The sequence below is a fragment of the Ranitomeya imitator genome, chromosome 5, assembly GCF_032444005.1.
Source record: "Ranitomeya imitator isolate aRanImi1 chromosome 5, aRanImi1.pri, whole genome shotgun sequence".
In the NCBI taxonomy this organism is placed as follows: Eukaryota; Metazoa; Chordata; class Amphibia; order Anura; family Dendrobatidae; genus Ranitomeya; species Ranitomeya imitator.
The window spans coordinates 417892240-417909349 of NC_091286.1; the positions used below are offsets into that span (position 1 = coordinate 417892240).

General features: G+C 43.4%; 1 protein-coding gene across 1 annotated transcript in view; it reads right to left on the reverse strand.

Moving 5' to 3' along the window:
- The window catches only part of LOC138638067 (mucin-4-like), a 497598-nt gene that overhangs the window by 406228 nt on the left and 74260 nt on the right, over positions 1 to 17110 (reverse strand). The window contains exons 9-10 of the mRNA XM_069727050.1: positions 6024 to 6146; positions 5768 to 5892 (exon numbers count right to left, since the gene is read on the reverse strand). Coding sequence (XP_069583151.1) covers positions 5768 to 5892; positions 6024 to 6146 — 248 coding nt within the window. The remainder of the gene's footprint in view (positions 1 to 5767; positions 5893 to 6023; positions 6147 to 17110) is intronic.

Sequence of the window (17110 nt, forward strand, 5' to 3'; positions counted from 1 at the left end):
TTTGCTAAATCTGTTTCATCTCTATGTTTGTGTTTTCATCTTACTCACAGTCATTATATGTGGGGGGCTGCCTTTTCCTTTGGGGAATTTCTCTGAGGCAAGGTAGGCTTATTTTTCTATCTTCAGGATTAGCTAGTTTCTCAGGCTGTGACGAGGCACCTAGGTTCTGGTCAGGAGCGCTCCACGGCTACCTTTAGTGTGGTTTGATAGGCTTAGGGATTGCGGTCTGCAGAGTTCCCACGTCTCAGAGCTCGTTCTATTATTTTGGGTTATTGTCAGTTCACTGTATGTGCTCTGACCTCCATGTCCATTGTGATTCTGAATTGCCTTTCATAACAGTACAGGAAGCCAAAAGTGCTAATGATTCTCAATAGAGGGAAAAAAGAAGTTCTGAGACCATTTTTTTTTCTTTGCACTGTGTTTTGTCTTTTTTTTCCTCTAGACATTTGGGTGGTTCAGGACACAGGTGTAGCAATGGACATTAAAGCTCTGTCTTCATGTGTGGATCAGCTCACGGCAAGAGTTCAAAATATTCAAGATTTTGTGGTCCAGAATTCTTTGCTTGAACCGAGAATTCCTATTCCAGATTTGTTTTTTGGAGATAGAACTAAATTTCTGAGTTTCAAAAATAATTGTAAACTATTTCTGGCTTTGAAACCTCGCTCTTCTGGTGACCCAATTCAACAGGTTAGGATCGTCATTTCTTTTTTGCGCGGCGACCCTCAGGACTGGGCGTTTTCTCTTGCGTCAGGAGATCCTGCATTGAGTAATATCGATGCGTTTTTCCTGGCACTTGGGTTGCTGTACGATGAGCCTAATTCAGTGGATCAGGCAGAAAAAAATTTGCTGGCTCTTTGTCAGGCTCAGGATGAGATAGAGGTATATTGTCAGAAATTTAGAAAGTGGTCAGTGCTCACTCAATGGAATGAATCTGCGCTGGCAGCAATATTCAGAAAGGGTCTCTCTGAAGCCCTTAAGGATGTCATGGTGGGATTTCCTATGCCTGCTGGTTTGAATGAGTCTATGTCTTTGGCCATTCAGATCGGTCGACGCTTGCGTGAGCGTAAACCTGTGCACCATTTGGCGGTATTACCTGAGCTTAAACCTGAGCCTATGCAGTGTGATAGGACCTTGACCAGAGTTGAACGGCAAGAACATAGACGTCTGAATGGTCTGTGTTTCTACTGTGGTGATTCCACTCATGCTATCTCTGATTGTCCTAAGCGCACTAAGCGGTTCGCTAGGTCTGCCACCATTGGTACTGTACAGTCAAAATTTCTTCTGTCCGTTACCTTGATCTGCTCTTTGTCATCATATTCTGTCATGGCATTTGTGGATTCAGGCGCTGCCCTGAATTTGATGGACTTGGAATATGCTAAGCGTTGTGGGTTTTTCTTGGAGCCCTTGCAGTGTCCTATTCCATTGAGAGGAATTGATGCTACGCCTTTGGCCAAGAATAAGCCTCAATACTGGACCCAGCTGACCATGTGCATGGCTTCTGCACATCAGGAGGTTATTCGCTTTCTGGTGTTGCATTATCTGCATGATGTGGTCGTGTTGGGGTTGCCATGGCTACAAGCCCATAATCCAGTATTAGATTGGAAATCCATGTCGGTGTCCAGCTGGGGTTGTCAGGGGGTACATGGTGATGTTCCATTTCTGTCAATTTCGTCATCCACTCCTTCTGAGGTCCCAGAGTTCTTGTCTGATTACCGGGATGTATTTGATGAGCCCAAGTCCAATACCCTACCTCCGCATAGGGATTGTGATTGTGCTATCAATTTGATTCCTGGTAGTAAATTCCCAAAAGGTCGATTGTTTAATTTGTCCATGCCTGAGCACACCGCTATGCGCAGTTATGTGAAGGAATCCCTGGAGAAGGGGCATATTCGCCCGTCATCATCGCCATTAGGAGCAGGGTTCTTTTTTGTAGCCAAGAAGGATGGTTCGCTGAGACCTTGTATAGATTACCGCCTTCTTAATAAGATCACGGTTAAATTTCAGTACCCCTTGCCATTGTTATCTGATCTGTTTGCTCGGATTAAGGGGGCTAGTTGGTTCACAAAGATAGATCTTCGTGGTGCGTATAATCTGGTGCGAATTAAGCAAGGTGATGAATGGAAAACTGCATTTAATACGCCCGAGGGTCATTTTGAGTATCTCGTGATGCCGTTCGGACTTGCCAATGCTCCATCAGTGTTTCAGTCCTTTATGCATGACATCTTCCGAGAGTACCTGGATAAATTCCTGATTGTGTACTTGGATGACATTTTGATCTTCTCGGATGATTGGGAGTCTCATGTGAAGCAGGTCAGAACGGTTTTTCAGGTCCTGCATGCTAATTCTTTGTTTGTGAAGGGATCAAAGTGTCTCTTTGGTGTGCAGAAGGTTTCATTTTTGGGGTTCATCTTTTCCCCTTCTACTATCGAGATGGATCCTGTTAAGGTCCAAGCCATCCATGATTGGACTCAGCCGACATCTCTGAAAAGTCTGCAAAAGTTCCTGGGCTTTGCTAATTTTTATTGTCGCTTCATCTGCAATTTTTCTAGTATTGCCAAACCATTGACCGATTTGACCAAGAAGGGTCAATTGGTCTTCTGCTGCTGTGGAAGCTTTTCAAGAGTTGAAGCGTCGTTTTTCTTCTGCCCCTGTGTTGTGTCAACCTGATGTTTCTCTTCCGTTCCAGGTCGAGGTTGATGCTTCTGAGATTGGAGCAGGGACTGTTTTGTCGCAGAGAGGTTCTGATTGTTCAGTGATGAAACCATGCGCTTTTTTTTCCAGGAAGTTTTCGCCTGCTGAGCGGAATTATGATGTGGGCAACCGAGAGTTGCTGGCCATGAAGTGGGCATTCGAGGAGTGGCGTCATTGGCTTGAAGGAGCTAAGCATCGCGTGGTGGTATTGACTGATCATAAGAACCTGACTTATCTCGAGTCTGCTAAGCGTTTGAATCCTAGACAGGCTCGTTGGTCGCTGTTTTTCGCCCGTTTTGACTTTGTGATTTCGTACCTTCCGGGCTCTAAAAATGTGAAGGCGGATGCTCTGTCTAGGAGTTTTGTGCCCGACTCTCCGGGTTTATCTGAGCCGGCGGGTATCCTCAAGGAAGGAGTAATTGTGTCTGCCATCTCCCCTGATTTGCGGTGGGTGCTGCAAAAATTTCAGGCTAATAAACCTGATCGTTGCCCAGCGGAGAAACTGTTTGTCCCTGATAGGTGGACGAATAGAGTTATCTCTGAACTTCATTGTTCGGTGTTGGCTGGTCATCCTGGAATCTTTGGTACCAGAGAGTTAGTGGCTAGATCCTTTTGGTGGCCCTCTCTGTCGCGGGATGTGCGTGCTTTTGTGCAGTCCTGTGGGATTTGTGCTCGGGCTAAGCCCTGCTGTTCTCGTGCCAGTGGGTTGCTTTTGCCCTTGCCGGTCCCGAAGAGGCCTTGGACACATATCTCTATGGATTTTATTTCTGACCTTCCCGTTTCTCAAAAGATGTCAGTCATTTGGGTGGTCTGTGATCGCTTTTCTAAGATGGTCCATCTGGTACCCTTGTCTAAATTGCCTTCCTCCTCTGATTTGGTGCCTTTGTTCTTCCAGCATGTGGTTCGTTTGCATGGCATTCCAGAGAATATTGTTTCTGATAGAGGTTCCCAGTTTGTTTCGAGGTTTTGGCGAGCCTTTTGTGGTAGGATGGGCATTGACTTGTCTTTTTCCTCGGCTTTCCATCCTCAGACTAATGGCCAGACCGAGCGAACCAATCAGACCTTGGAAACATATCTGAGGTGCTTTGTTTCTGCTGATCAGGATGACTGGGTGTCCTTTTTGCCTTTGGCTGAGTTTGCCCTTAATAATCGGGCCAGCTCGGCTACCTTGGTTTCACCGTTTTTCTGCAATTCTGGGTTCCATCCTCGTTTCTCTTCTGGACAGGTTGAGTCTTCGGACTGTCCTGGTGTCTATACTGTGGTGGACAGGTTGCAGCAGATTTGGACTCAGGTAGTGGACAATTTGACCTTGTCCCAGGAGAAGGCTCAACTTTTCGCTAATCGCAGACGCCGTGTGGGTCCCCGACTTCGTGTTGGGGATCTGGTTTGGTTATCTTCTCATCATATTCCTATGAAGGTTTCCTCTCCTAAGTTTAAACCTCGTTTTATTGGTCCGTATAGGATTTCTGAGGTTCTTAATCCTGTGTCTTTTCGTCTGACCCTTCCAGATTCTTTTTCCATACATAACGTATTCCATAGGTCATTGTTGCGGAGATACGTGGCACCTATGGTTCCATCTGTTGAGCCTCCTGCCCCGGTTTCGGTGGAGGGGGAATTGGAGTATATTGTGGAGAAGATTTTGGATTCTCGTGTTTCAAGACGGAAACTCCAGTATCTGGTTAAATGGAAGGGTTATGCTCAGGAGGATAATTCCTGGGTTTTTGCCTCTGATGTCCATGCTCCCGATCTTGTTCGTGCCTTTCATGTGGCTCATCCTGGTCGGCCTGGGGGCTCTGGTGAGGGTTCGGTGACCCCTCCTCAAGGGGGGGGGTACTGTTGTGAATTCTGTGGCAGAGTTCACTCCTGTGGTCACATGTGGTACTTCGGCTGATTCTCTCTGGGATCTTCCGTTTGTGGAGGAAAGTGGTACTGCAGCTTCTGAGTTTCCTCCCTCAGGTGATCTGGTGAGCTCGTTAGCTTCTTCTCTACTTAACTCCACCTGATGCTTTGATCTATGCTTCCTGTCAATGTTTCAGTGTGGGACTTGTTTTTTCCCTGGATCATTCCTGTGGCCTGCTGCTCTGCAAAGCTAAGTTTTGCTTATGTTATTTTGTTGCTATTTTTCTGTCCAGCTTGCTTTATTGGTTTTTCTCGCCTGCTGGAAGCTCTGAGATGCAGAGGGACCACCTCCGTACCGTTAGTCGGTGCGGAGGGTCTTTTTGTCCCCTCTGCGTGGTTTTTTTATAGGTTTTTGTGCTGACCGCAAAGTTATCTTCCCTATCCTCGTTCTGTTCAGCTAGTCGGGCCTCACTTTGCTAAATCTGTTTCATCTCTATGTTTGTGTTTTCATCTTACTCACAGTCATTATATGTGGGGGGCTGCCTTTTCCTTTGGGGAATTTCTCTGAGGCAAGGTAGGCTTATTTTTCTATCTTCAGGATTAGCTAGTTTCTCAGGCTGTGACGAGGCGCCTAGGTTCTGGTCAGGAGCGCTCCATGGCTACCTTTAGTGTGGTTTGATAGGCTTAGGGATTGCGGTCTGCAGAGTTCCCACGTCTCAGAGCTCGTTCTATTATTTTGGGTTATTGTCAGTTCACTGTATGTGCTCTGACCTCCATGTCCATTGTGATTCTGAATTGCCTTTCATAACAGATGTCATAGACTCCTCCCCATTACTAACCCCTGGGCTTGATGTCAGTGGACATTAAAACTGCTGACATCAACCCCACAACTTCTATCCACTTGCCACAGCACCAGGGAAAGTGGGAAAAGTGAAGGCTAAGCACCAGATTTGGTGTATCTTACGGATGTGTCTTTTCTGGGGAAGCTTGCTTTGATTGAGCTGGAAGGCCCCACACAGTAAAGCTTGCCGATTGGCTGCGCTGTAGCCTTTCAACAAGCTTTCTTCGGGCTGCTGGACCTGAACAATAATGCATACTTCCAGGAGACGTCCATGTTCAGGGTCTGTGCACAGACACAAGGTGTCCGGTACGGACCACGTACTTTACCATTTGGATTTGCCCATCTCTACTTGTCAGTAGTTTGTAACACATTCATTTATAGAAATCAGTAACTTACATATAACATGCTGTAAAAAGATGCACCAAATGGAAAATCAGTTGGGATGTCAATCATTGGAGAAACAAAGTCTTGATGGCGCCGTGTAGCCTTTATTCCATTTCGGTATTCAAACAATCTGTTCTCTGGGATAAAGATATTATAATAATGTAAAAAGTAGATTTACATCACTATTTAAAAAGAGTTAAGTGTGCCAGAAAAATTAAATGTTGTTGAAATGCCACATGTTGTAAAAATATAAAATTTAAATTTGTACCTTTGCAGGTAACTCCATCTCCGATATATCCAGACTTACAAGTGCAATAATACGACCCTGGAGTATTTGTGCAAAAAGCATTAGGGCTGCACCAGTGACGTCCAGTTGTGCATTCATCAACATCTGTAAAGCATGGACAGATATTATTTATTTAAATTCTATAGTGGTATGTATAGTTAAATATGGACTGTTTAATACAGAATACATATCTTGAGTAGAGCGGAGTGAGCACTAAAATGCTCGGGTGCTCATTGCTCGACCGAGCAATTCCTAATACTCGAATGCTCGTTTCGAGTAACAAGTGTAATGGGAGTCAATGGGAAATCCAATTTTTTTTCCTGCAGAATCTACAAAAAGGTCTAGGGGCAGTGAAAATGTACAAAAGGATGGGAAAAGAGCTGGATGGAAGGAGAACAGCATTGGGGGCTGACCCCTGGAAGCATTTCTCTCTCCCAGATCACTGCTGAGAACAATGGTGTCACACTTTTACTACATTTTAAGGAGTGACTATAAAACAATCCAAATCGAAGATAAATTGCATTTTACAGGAAAAAGTGTTAAAGGGAACCTGTCACCCCCAAAATCAAAGATGAGCTAAGCCCACCATCATCAGGGGCTTATCTACAGCATTCTGTAATGCTGTAGATAAGCCCCTGATGTATCCTGAAAGATGAGAAAAAGAGGTTGTATTACACACACCCAGGGGCGGTCCAGGGGCGGTCCCGCTGCGGTCCGGGTCCGGCGGGCATCGCAGGGCCGGTCCGGGGCCTCCAATATTCATAGGATGACGTCCTCTTCTTATCTTCACACTGCGGCTCCAATGCAGGCGTACTTTGTCTGCCCTGTTGAGGGCAGAGCAAAGTACTGTAGTGCGCAGGCACCGGTCCTCTCTGACCTTTTCCGGTACCTGCACACTGCAACAGCGCAGACAAAGTATGCCTGTGCCGGAGCCACAGCGTGAAGACAAGAAGAGGACGTCATCCTATGAAGATAGGAGGCCCCGGACCGGACCTGCGATGCCCGTCGGACCCAGACCGCAGCGGGACCACCCCTGGGTGAGTATAATACAACCTATTTTTCTCATCTTTCAGGATACATCAGGGGCTTACCTACAGCATTACAGAATGCTGTAGATAAGCCCCTGATGATGGGGGGCTTAGCTCATCTTCGATTTTGGGGGTGACAGGTTCTCTTTAAAAAGCACTTTTTCCTGTATAATGACTTGTATGCAAAGCCAAATTTAACCCCTTACTGGTACGGCGGAGGTCTGATCCCCTGCTTTGATGCGGGCTCCGGCAGTGAGCCAGCATCAAAGCCGGGACATGTCAGCTGGTTTGAACAGCTGACATGTGCCCAAAATAGCGGCAGGTGGAATCACGATTTACCCGCCGCTATTAACTAGTTAAATGCCACTGTGAAACGCTGACAGCGGCATTTAACTACTGCTTCCGGCCATCAGGCTGGAAATGAGCGCATCACCAACCCCCGTCACATGATCGGGGGTCAGCGATGCGTCGGCATAACAACCAGAGGTCTCCTTGAGACCTCTATCGTTGGTGATGCCTGCTTGCTGTGAGCGCCACCCTGTGGACAGCGCTCATAGCAAGCCTGTAATTCAACTACATAGGAGCGATCTGAGCATCGCTCCTATGTAGCTGAGCCGAGTTGTGCCAGCTTCTAGCCTCCCATGTTTTAAAAAATATGAAAAAAATAACAAAAAATTTAAAAGTTTAAATCACCCCCCTTTTGCCCCATTCAAAATTAAACAAAAAAATAAAACCTACACATATTTGGTATCGCCGCATTTACAATCTCCCTATCTATCAATAAAAAGAAAAGATTAGCCCGATCGCTAAATAGCGTAGCGAGAAAAAAATTAAAAACGCCAGAATAAAATTTTTTTGGTCACCACAACATTGCATTAAAATGCAATAACGATCAAAAGAACGTATCGGCACCAAAATGGTATAATTAAAAACGTCAGCTCGGCACGCAAAAAATAAACCCTCACCTGACCCCAAATCACAAAAAATGGAGACGCTACGGGTATTGGAAATCTCCGCAATTTTTTTTTTAGCAAAGTTTGGATTTTTTTTTTACCAATTAGATAAAAAAGAACCTAGACATGTTTGGTGTCTTTGAACTTTTAATGACCTTGAGAATCATAATGGCAAGACAGTTTTAGCATTTAGTGAACCTAGCAAAAAAGCCAAACAAAAAACAAGTGTGGGATTGCCATTTTTTGCAATTTCACCGCACTTGAAATTTTTTCCCCAGTTTTAGTACATGACATGCTAAAACCAATGACGTAGTTCAAAAGTACAACTTGCAGTTTCACCGCACTTGATTTTTTTTTCCTGTTTTCTGTTACATGACATGGTAAAACCAATGGTGGCAATCAAAAGTACAACTTGTCCTGCAAAAACAAGCCCTCACATGCCTATTTTCAAAAGTTATGTCTCTGGGAAGGAGGGGAGCGAAAAATGCAAAACCGAAAAAGGGCAAGGTCTTGAAGGGGTTAAAAATGCTTTAAAATTTGTTTTTATAATTTAACTAAACCAATTTTTTTTATTAAAAAAATAGGAAATTTCAGTTTTATTTATGAAGGGAGCAAGAACTGCCAAAAAAAAGTGATTCAGTGGGACTCAGATACACCCTGAATAGACATTCTGTTGAAATTGTCATGTATTGGTACTCCTAGACTCATAAAGGCTATGCACTTTTGAGGTTATATATCAACAAAATGTACTTCAGACCACAAAATAGTAAATGGTTGAGCAATATAATACCGGTACATTTTGGAACACATTTTTTGAGGCTTAAAATCTACCCAAAATATGTAAAAGTCTATGAATTAGCAATATAATACCTATACATTTTTAACAAGTTTTTTGAAGCTTATACAGTGCCTACAAGTAGTAGTCAACCCACTGCAGATTTAGCAGGTTTACACATTTGGAATTAACTTGGCATTGTGACATTTGGACTGTAGATCAGCCTGGAAGTGTGAAATGCACTGCAGCAAAAAAGAATGTTATTTCTTTGTTTATTTATTTTTTTTAATTGTGAAAAGTCTTTTCAGAGGGTCATTTATTATTCAACCCCTCAACCCACCAGAATTCTGTTTGGTTCCCCTAAAGTATTAAGAAGTAGTTCAGGCACAAAGAACAATGAGCTTCACATGTTTGGATAAATTATCTCTTTTTCCAGCCTTTTCTGACTATTTAAGACCTTCCCCAAACTTGTGAACAGCACTCATACATGGTCAACATGGGAAAGAAAAAGGAGCATTCCAAGGCCATCAGAGACAAGATCGTGGAGGGTCACAAGGCTGGCAAGGGGTACAAAACCCTTTCCAAGGAGTTGGGCCTACCTGTCTCCACTGTTGGGAGCATCATCCGGAAGTGGAAGGCTTATGAAACTACTGTTAGCCTTCCACAGCCCGGACAGCCTTTGAAAGTTTCCTCCCGTGCTGAGGCCAGGCTTGTCCGAAGAGTCAAGGCTAACCCAAGGACAACAAGGAAGGAGCTCCGGGAAGATCTCATGGCAGTGGGGACATTGGTTTCAGTCAATACCATAAGTAACGTACTCCACCGCAATGGTCTCCGTTCCAGACGAGCCCGTAAGGTACCTTTACTTTCAAAGCGTCATGTCAAGGCTCGTCTACAGTTTGCTCATGATCACTTGGAGGACTCTGAGACTGACTGGTTCAAGGTTCTCTGGTCTGATGAGACCAAGATCGAGATCTTTGGTGCCAACCACACACATGACGTTTGGAGACTGGATGGCACTGCATACGATCCCAAGAATACCATCCCTGCAGTCAAGCATGGTGGTGGCAGCATCATGCTGTGGGGTTGTTTCTCAGCCAAGGGGCCTGGCCATCTGGTCCACATCCATGGGAAGATGGATAGCACGGCCTACCTGGAGATTTTGGCCAAGAACCTCCGCTCCTCCATCAAGGATCTTAAGATGGGTCATCATTTCATCTTCCAACAAGACAACGACCCAAAGCACACAGCCAAGAAAACCAAGGCCTGGTTCAAAAGGCAAAAAATCAAGGTGTTGCAGTGGCCTAGTCAGTCTCCTGACCTTAACCCAATTGAAAACTTGTGGAAGGAGCTCAAGATTAAAGTCCACATGAGACACCCAAAGAACCTAGATAACTTGGAGAAGATCTGCATGGAGGAGTGGGCCAAGATAACCCCAGAGACCTGTGCCGGCCTGATCAGGTCTTATAAAAGACGATTATTAGCTGTAATTGCAAACAAAGGTTATTCCACAAAATATTAAACCTAGGGGTTGAATAATAATTGACCCACACTTTTATGTTTAAAATTTATAAAAATTTAACTGAGCAACAAAACTTTTTGGTTTGTAAGATTTATGCATCTGTTAATAAATCCTGCTCTTGTTTGAAGTTTGAAGGCTCTAACTTATTTGCATCTTATTAAACCTGCTAAATCTGCAGGGGGTTGAATACTACTTGTAGGCATTGTATAAGCTTATATATAAGAAATGTAACCAAGAAGTTGTAATACCCTATGGATGAACAATATAATACCGACAAATTTTTAAACAAGTTTTATGAGGGTTATATACCAAAAAATTTACTCTAGACTACAGAATACTCTATGGGTAAGCAACATAATAACAATAACATTTTCAACAAGTTTTTTGAGGCTTATATACCAACGAAATGTTCTCCAGACCACAAAATGATATATGGATCACCAGTATAATATTGATAACATTTTAAACAAGTTTTTTGAGGGTTATACACCAAAGCATTGTACCCCAGACAATGTAGTAGTCTATGGATGAGCAATATAATAGCAATAACATTTTAAACAAGTTTTTTGAGGCTTATAGATCACTGAAATCTACTCAAGAATATGTAAAACTCTATGGATGAGCAATATAATTTCAATACATTTTAAACAAGTTTTTTGAGGATTATATACCAACAAAATCTACTCCAGACCATAGAATAGTCATTGAGTGAGTAACATAATAAAAATACAATTTTGAACAAGTTTTTTTGAGTGTTATATACCAACAAAATGTACTCCACGCCACTGAGCATTTTTCCTAAAAGTTCAAAAGCTCGGTAAATCATCAGGTTTCCACTAAGTGCTATTTCAGCTATGCTGGTTATCAAAAATAGAAAGGCCCCATGTCATTTTTAAAAAAATTTATGTACAGCACAGGCGCCGGCTAAGGAATACATCCATCAACCTCGCCTGCTTTCACTGTTATTAGTGGCAGCAGGTGTAGGCTGAGGAGAGTAGTACTTTCATCAGTCAACGTCTCTGTGACAGGAGGTATACTTTTTATGACCGGTCCCGACTACTGGCTCACACTGTTATCTTACATCGTGGGAACTGCAGCTCTCTGACTGCCAGTTATAATTTTACTGTCGATTACAGGCAGTGTTTGCCACGCTGCAATGCAGATGATACTGTGGCATATGTTTGAGCTCCCCATTCATCTGAATGGGGTCTGGGTTCGGATTCGGGTTCAGATAATGTACTGGTACCCAAACTGAACATTTTTTCAATATTTGGCAGAACCCACCGGACCTGAACATCCAGGGTTTTGCCCATCACTATACTCCACACTACAGAATAGTGTATGTGTGAAAAATTTAACCCAGTAAAATGTTTCAATGATTTTTGGGTGTGATATTTAACAAAAAAGGACCTCAAAGCACATAATACTTGATGGATCAAAATATAATCAATTTTTTCAGCCTCCCCCCAAAAAGCTGCAGCTCTATATTTGCTAATGGACTGCACAGTCCTACTCCTTGTCTACAGACTCCTGTGACTCTCTGCCTTCCCTTGGCTAAATGCAAATTGTTTGTGATTATGTGATACAAACAGAAAAGCAAACAATTAGCTCTCAGAAGGTCTGTTAGTATGATGGCTTAACCCCTTAATCCCATATGACGTACTATCCCGTCCAGGTGACCTGGGACTTAATTCCCATGGACGGGATAGTACGTCATATGCGATCGGCCGCGCTCACGGGGGGAGTGCGGCCGATCGCGGCCGGGTGTCAGCTGCCTATCGCAGCTGACATCCGGCACTATGTGCCAGGAGCGGTCACGGACCGCTCCCGGACATTAACCCCCGGCACACCGCGATCAAAGATGATCGCGGTGTGCCGGCGGTGCAGGGAAGCATCGCGCAGGGAGGGGGCTCCCTGCGGGCTTCCCTGAGACGATCGGTACACGGTGATGTACTCACCGTGTACTGAGCGTCTTCTCCCTGCAGTCCCCGGATCCAAAATGGCCGCCGGGCTGCATCCGGGTCCTGCAGGGAGCACTTCCGGGTCAGGATCAGGCTGCAGCTGCAGCTCTAATCCTGCCCGGCTGTATGTCAGATCACCGATCTAACAGAGTGCTGTGCACACTGTCAGATCGGTGATCTGTGATGTCCCCCCCTGGGACAAAGTGAAAAAGTAAAAAAAAAAATTTCCACACTTGTAAAAAAAAAATAAAAAAAAAATTCCTAAATAAAGCAGAAAAAAAAAAATATTATTCCCATAAATACATTTCTTTACATAAAAAAAAAACAATAAAAGTACACATATTTAGTATCGCCGCGTCCGTAACGACCCGACCTATAAAACTGGCCCACTAGTTAACCCCTTCAGTGAACACCGTAAGAAAAAAAAAAAAAAAACGAGCCAAAAAACAATGCTTTATTATCATACCGCCGAACAAAAAGTGGAATAACACGCGATCAAAAAGACGGATATAAATAACCATGGTACCTCTGAAAACGTCATCTTGTCCCGCAAAAAACGAGCCGCCATATAGCATCATAACCAAAAAAATAAAAAAGTTATAGTCCTGAGAATAAAGCGATGCCAAAATAATTATTTTTTCTATAAAATAGCTTTTATCGTATAAAAGCGCCAAAACATAAAAAAAATGATATAAATGAGGTATCGCTGTAAACGTTCTGACCCGAAGAATAAAACTGCTTCATCAATTTTACCAAACGCGGAACGGTATAAACGCCTCCCCCAAAAGAAATTCATGAATAGCTGGTTTTTGGTCATTCTGCCTCACAAAAAATCGGAATAAAAAGCGATCAAAAACTGTCACATTTCCGAAAATGTAACCGATAAAAACGTCAACTCGTCCCGCAAAAAACAAGACCTCACATGACTCTGTGGACCAAAATATGGAAAAATTATAGGTCTCAAAATGTGGAGACGCAAAAACTTTTTTGCTATAAAAAGCGTCTTTTAGTGTGTGACGGCTGCCAATCATAAAAATCCGATATAAAAAACTCGCTATAAAAGTAAATCAAACCCCCCTTCATCACCCCCTTAGTTAGGCTAGGTTCACATTGCGTTAATGGGTTAACGCTAACGGACAGCGTTGCACGGCGAAAATGTCACAATTAACGCCGTGCAACGGGTCCGTTAGCACAACCATTGACAGCAATGTGATTTTCGGGTGTAGCGCATCGCTAGAGCGTGCCATTTTCGGCTCGCGCTAGCAAGGTGCCATTCTTTTGTGGCGCGCCTCAGACGCTGCTTGCAGCGTCCGCGGCGCGCCCGAGGTCCGATCCCCGATCTTCCAGAGCGGGGACGTTAACGCGACCACTAAACACGACACCTAAAAAGACATTGCGTTAGCGCAATCCGCTAGTGCTAAACGGATTTCCCTAATGCAATGTGAACCTAGCCTTAGGGAAAAATAATAAAATTAAAAAAAATGTATTTATTTCCATTTTCCCATTAGGGTTAGGGTTAGGGCTAGGGTTAGGGCTAGGGCTAGGGTTTGTATTACATTTACGGTTGGGATTAGGGTTGGGATTAGAATTAGGGGTGTGTCAGGGTTAGGTGTGTGGTTAGGGTTACAGTTGGGATTAGGGTTAGGGGTGCGTTTGGATTAGGGTTTCAGTTATAATTGGGGGTTTCCACTGTTTAGACACATCAGGGGCTCTCCAAACGCGACATGGCGCCCGATCTCAATTCCAGCCAATTCTGCATTGAAAAAGTAAAACAGTGCTCCTTCACTTCCGAGCTCTCCCGTGTGCCCAAACAGGGGTTTACCCCAACATATGGGGTATCATCGTACTCGAGACAAATTGGACAACAACTTTTTGGGTCCAAGTTCTCTTGTTATCCTTGGGAAAATAAAAATTTGGGGGGCTAAAAATCATTTTTGTGGGAAAAAAAAGGATTTTTTATTTTCACGGCTCTGCGTTGTAAACTGTAGTGAAACACTTGGGGGTTCAAAGTTTTCACAACACATCTAGATAAGTTCCATGGGAGGTCTAGTTTCAATATGGGGTCACTTGTGGGTGGTTTCTACTGTTTGGGTACATCAGGGGCTCTGCAAATGCAACGTGACGCCTGCAGACCAATCCATCTAAGTCTGCATTCCAAATGGCGCTCCTTCCCTTCCGAGCTCTGCCATGCGCCCAAACAGTGGTTCCCCCCCACATACGGGGTATCAGCGTACTCAGGACAAATTGAACAACAACTTTTGGGGTCCAATTTATTCTGTTACCCTTGTAAAAATACAAAGCTGGGGGCTAAAAAATCATTTTTGTGAAAAAAAAAAAGAATTTTTATTTTCACGGCTCTGCGTTATAAACTGTAGTGAAACACTTAGGGGTTCAAAGTTCTCACAACACATCTAGATAAGTTCCTTGGGAGGTCTAGTTTCTAATATGGGGTCACTTGTGGGGGGTTTGTACTGTTTGGGTACATCAGGGGCTCTGCAAATGCAACGTGACTCCTGCAGACCAATCCATCTAAGTCTGCATTCCAAATGGCGCTCCTTCCCTTCCGAGCTCTGCCATGCGCCCAAACAGTGGTTCCCCCCCACATATGGGGTATCAGCGTACTCAGGACAAATTGGACAACAACTTTTGGGGTCCAATTTATTATGTTACCCTTGTGAAAATACAAAACTGGGGGCTAAAAAATAATTTTTGCAAAAAAAAAAAAAAAATTATTTTAACGGCTCTGCGTTATAAACTGTAGTGAAACATTTGGGGGTTCAAAGCTCTCAAAACACATCTAGATAAGTTCCTTATGGGGTCTAGTTTCCAAAATGGTGTCACTTGTGGGGGGTTTTAATGTTTAGGCACATCAGGGGCTCTCCAAACCAACATGGCGTCCCAACTTAATTCCAGTCAATTTTGCATTGAAAAGTCAAATGGCGCTCCTTCCCTTCCGAGCTCTGCTATGCACCCAAAAAGTGGTTTACCCCCACATATGGGGTATCGTCGCACTCAGGACAAATTGCACAACAACTTTTGTGGTCTAATTTCTTCTCTTACCCTTGGGAAAATAAAAAATTGGGGGCGAAAAGATCATTTTTGTGAAAAAATAAGATTTTTTATTTTTACGGCTCTGCATTATAAACTTCTGTGAAGCACTTGTTGGGTCAAAGTGCTCACCACACATCTAGATAAGTTCCTTAAGGGGTCTACTTTTCAAAATGGTGTCACTTGTGAGGGGTTCCAATGTTTAGGCACATCAGGGGCTCTCCAAACGCAACATGGCGTCCCATCTCAATTCCAGTCAATTTTGCATTGAAAAGTCAAATGGCGCTCCTTCCCTTCCGAGCTCTGCCATACGCCCAAACAATGGTTTACACCCATATATGGGGTATCAGCGTACTCAGGACAAATTGCACAACAATTTTTGAGGTCCAATTTCTTCTCTTACTCTTGGGAAAATAAAAAATTGGGGGCGAAAAATCATTTGTGTGAAAAAATATGATTTTTTATTTTTACGGCTCTGCATTATAAACTTCTGTGAAGCAATTGGTGGGTCAAAGTGGTCACCACACATCTAGATAAGTTCCTTAGGGGGTCTACTTTCCAAAATGGTGTCACTTGTGGGGGGGTTTCAATGTTTAGGCACATCAGTGGCTCTCCAAACGCAACATGGTGTCCCATCTCAATTCCTGTCAATTTTGCATTTAAAAGTCAAATGGCGCTCCTTCCCTTCCGAGCTCTGCCATGCGCCCAAACAGTGGTTTACTCCCACATATGGGCTATCAGCATACTCAGTACAGATTGTACAACAATGTTTGGCATCCATTTTATCCTGTTACCCTTGGTAAAATAAAACAAATTGGAGCTGAAATAAATTTTGTGTGAAAAAAAGTTAAATATTCATTCTTATTTAAACATTCCAAAAATTCCTGTGAAACCCCTGAAGGGTTAATAAACTTCTTGAATGTGGTTTTGAGCACCTTGAGGGGTGCAGTTTTTAGAATGGTCTCACACTTGGGTATTTTCTATCATATAGACCCCTCAAAATGACATCAAATGAGATGTGGTCCCTAAAAAAAAATGGTGTTGTAAAAATGAGAAATTGCTGGTCAACTTTTAACCCTTATAACTCCCTAACAAAAAAAAATTTTGGTTCCAAAATTGTGCTGATGTAAAGTAGACATGTGGGAAATGTTACTTATTAAGTATTTTGCGTGAGATATCTCTGTGATTTAAGGGCATAAAAATTTAAAGTTGGAAAATTGCGAAACTTTCTAAATTTTCGCCAAATTTCCGTTTTTTTCACAAATAAACGCAAGTTATATCGAATAAATGTTACTACTAAAATGAAGTACAATATGTCACGAGAAAACAATGTCAGAATCGCCAAGATCCGTTGAAGCGTTCCAGAGTTATAACCTCATAAAGGGACAGTGGTCAGAATTGTAAAAATTGGCCCGGTCATTAACGTGCAAACCACCCTCGGGGCTTAAGGGGTTAAGGTACCGTCACATTAAGTGACGCTGAAGCGATATAGACAACGAGCCGATCACTGCAGCGTCACTGTTTAGGTCGCTAGGAGACGTCAAACACCGGCAACAGCTGAACGATGCAGGAGCGATCCAGTGACGTACTTATCGTTCTTGCTGGTTGTTAGCTCCATGAAAAACCATTGCAGGTATCGTTGCTTTTGCTGTCAAACATGACGAATCACGCCGACCTGACGACCAAATAAAGTTCCGGACTTCTAGCTACGACCAGCGATGTCACAGCAGGATCCTGATCGCTGCTGTGTGTCAAACACAACGAGATCGCTATCCAGGATGCTGC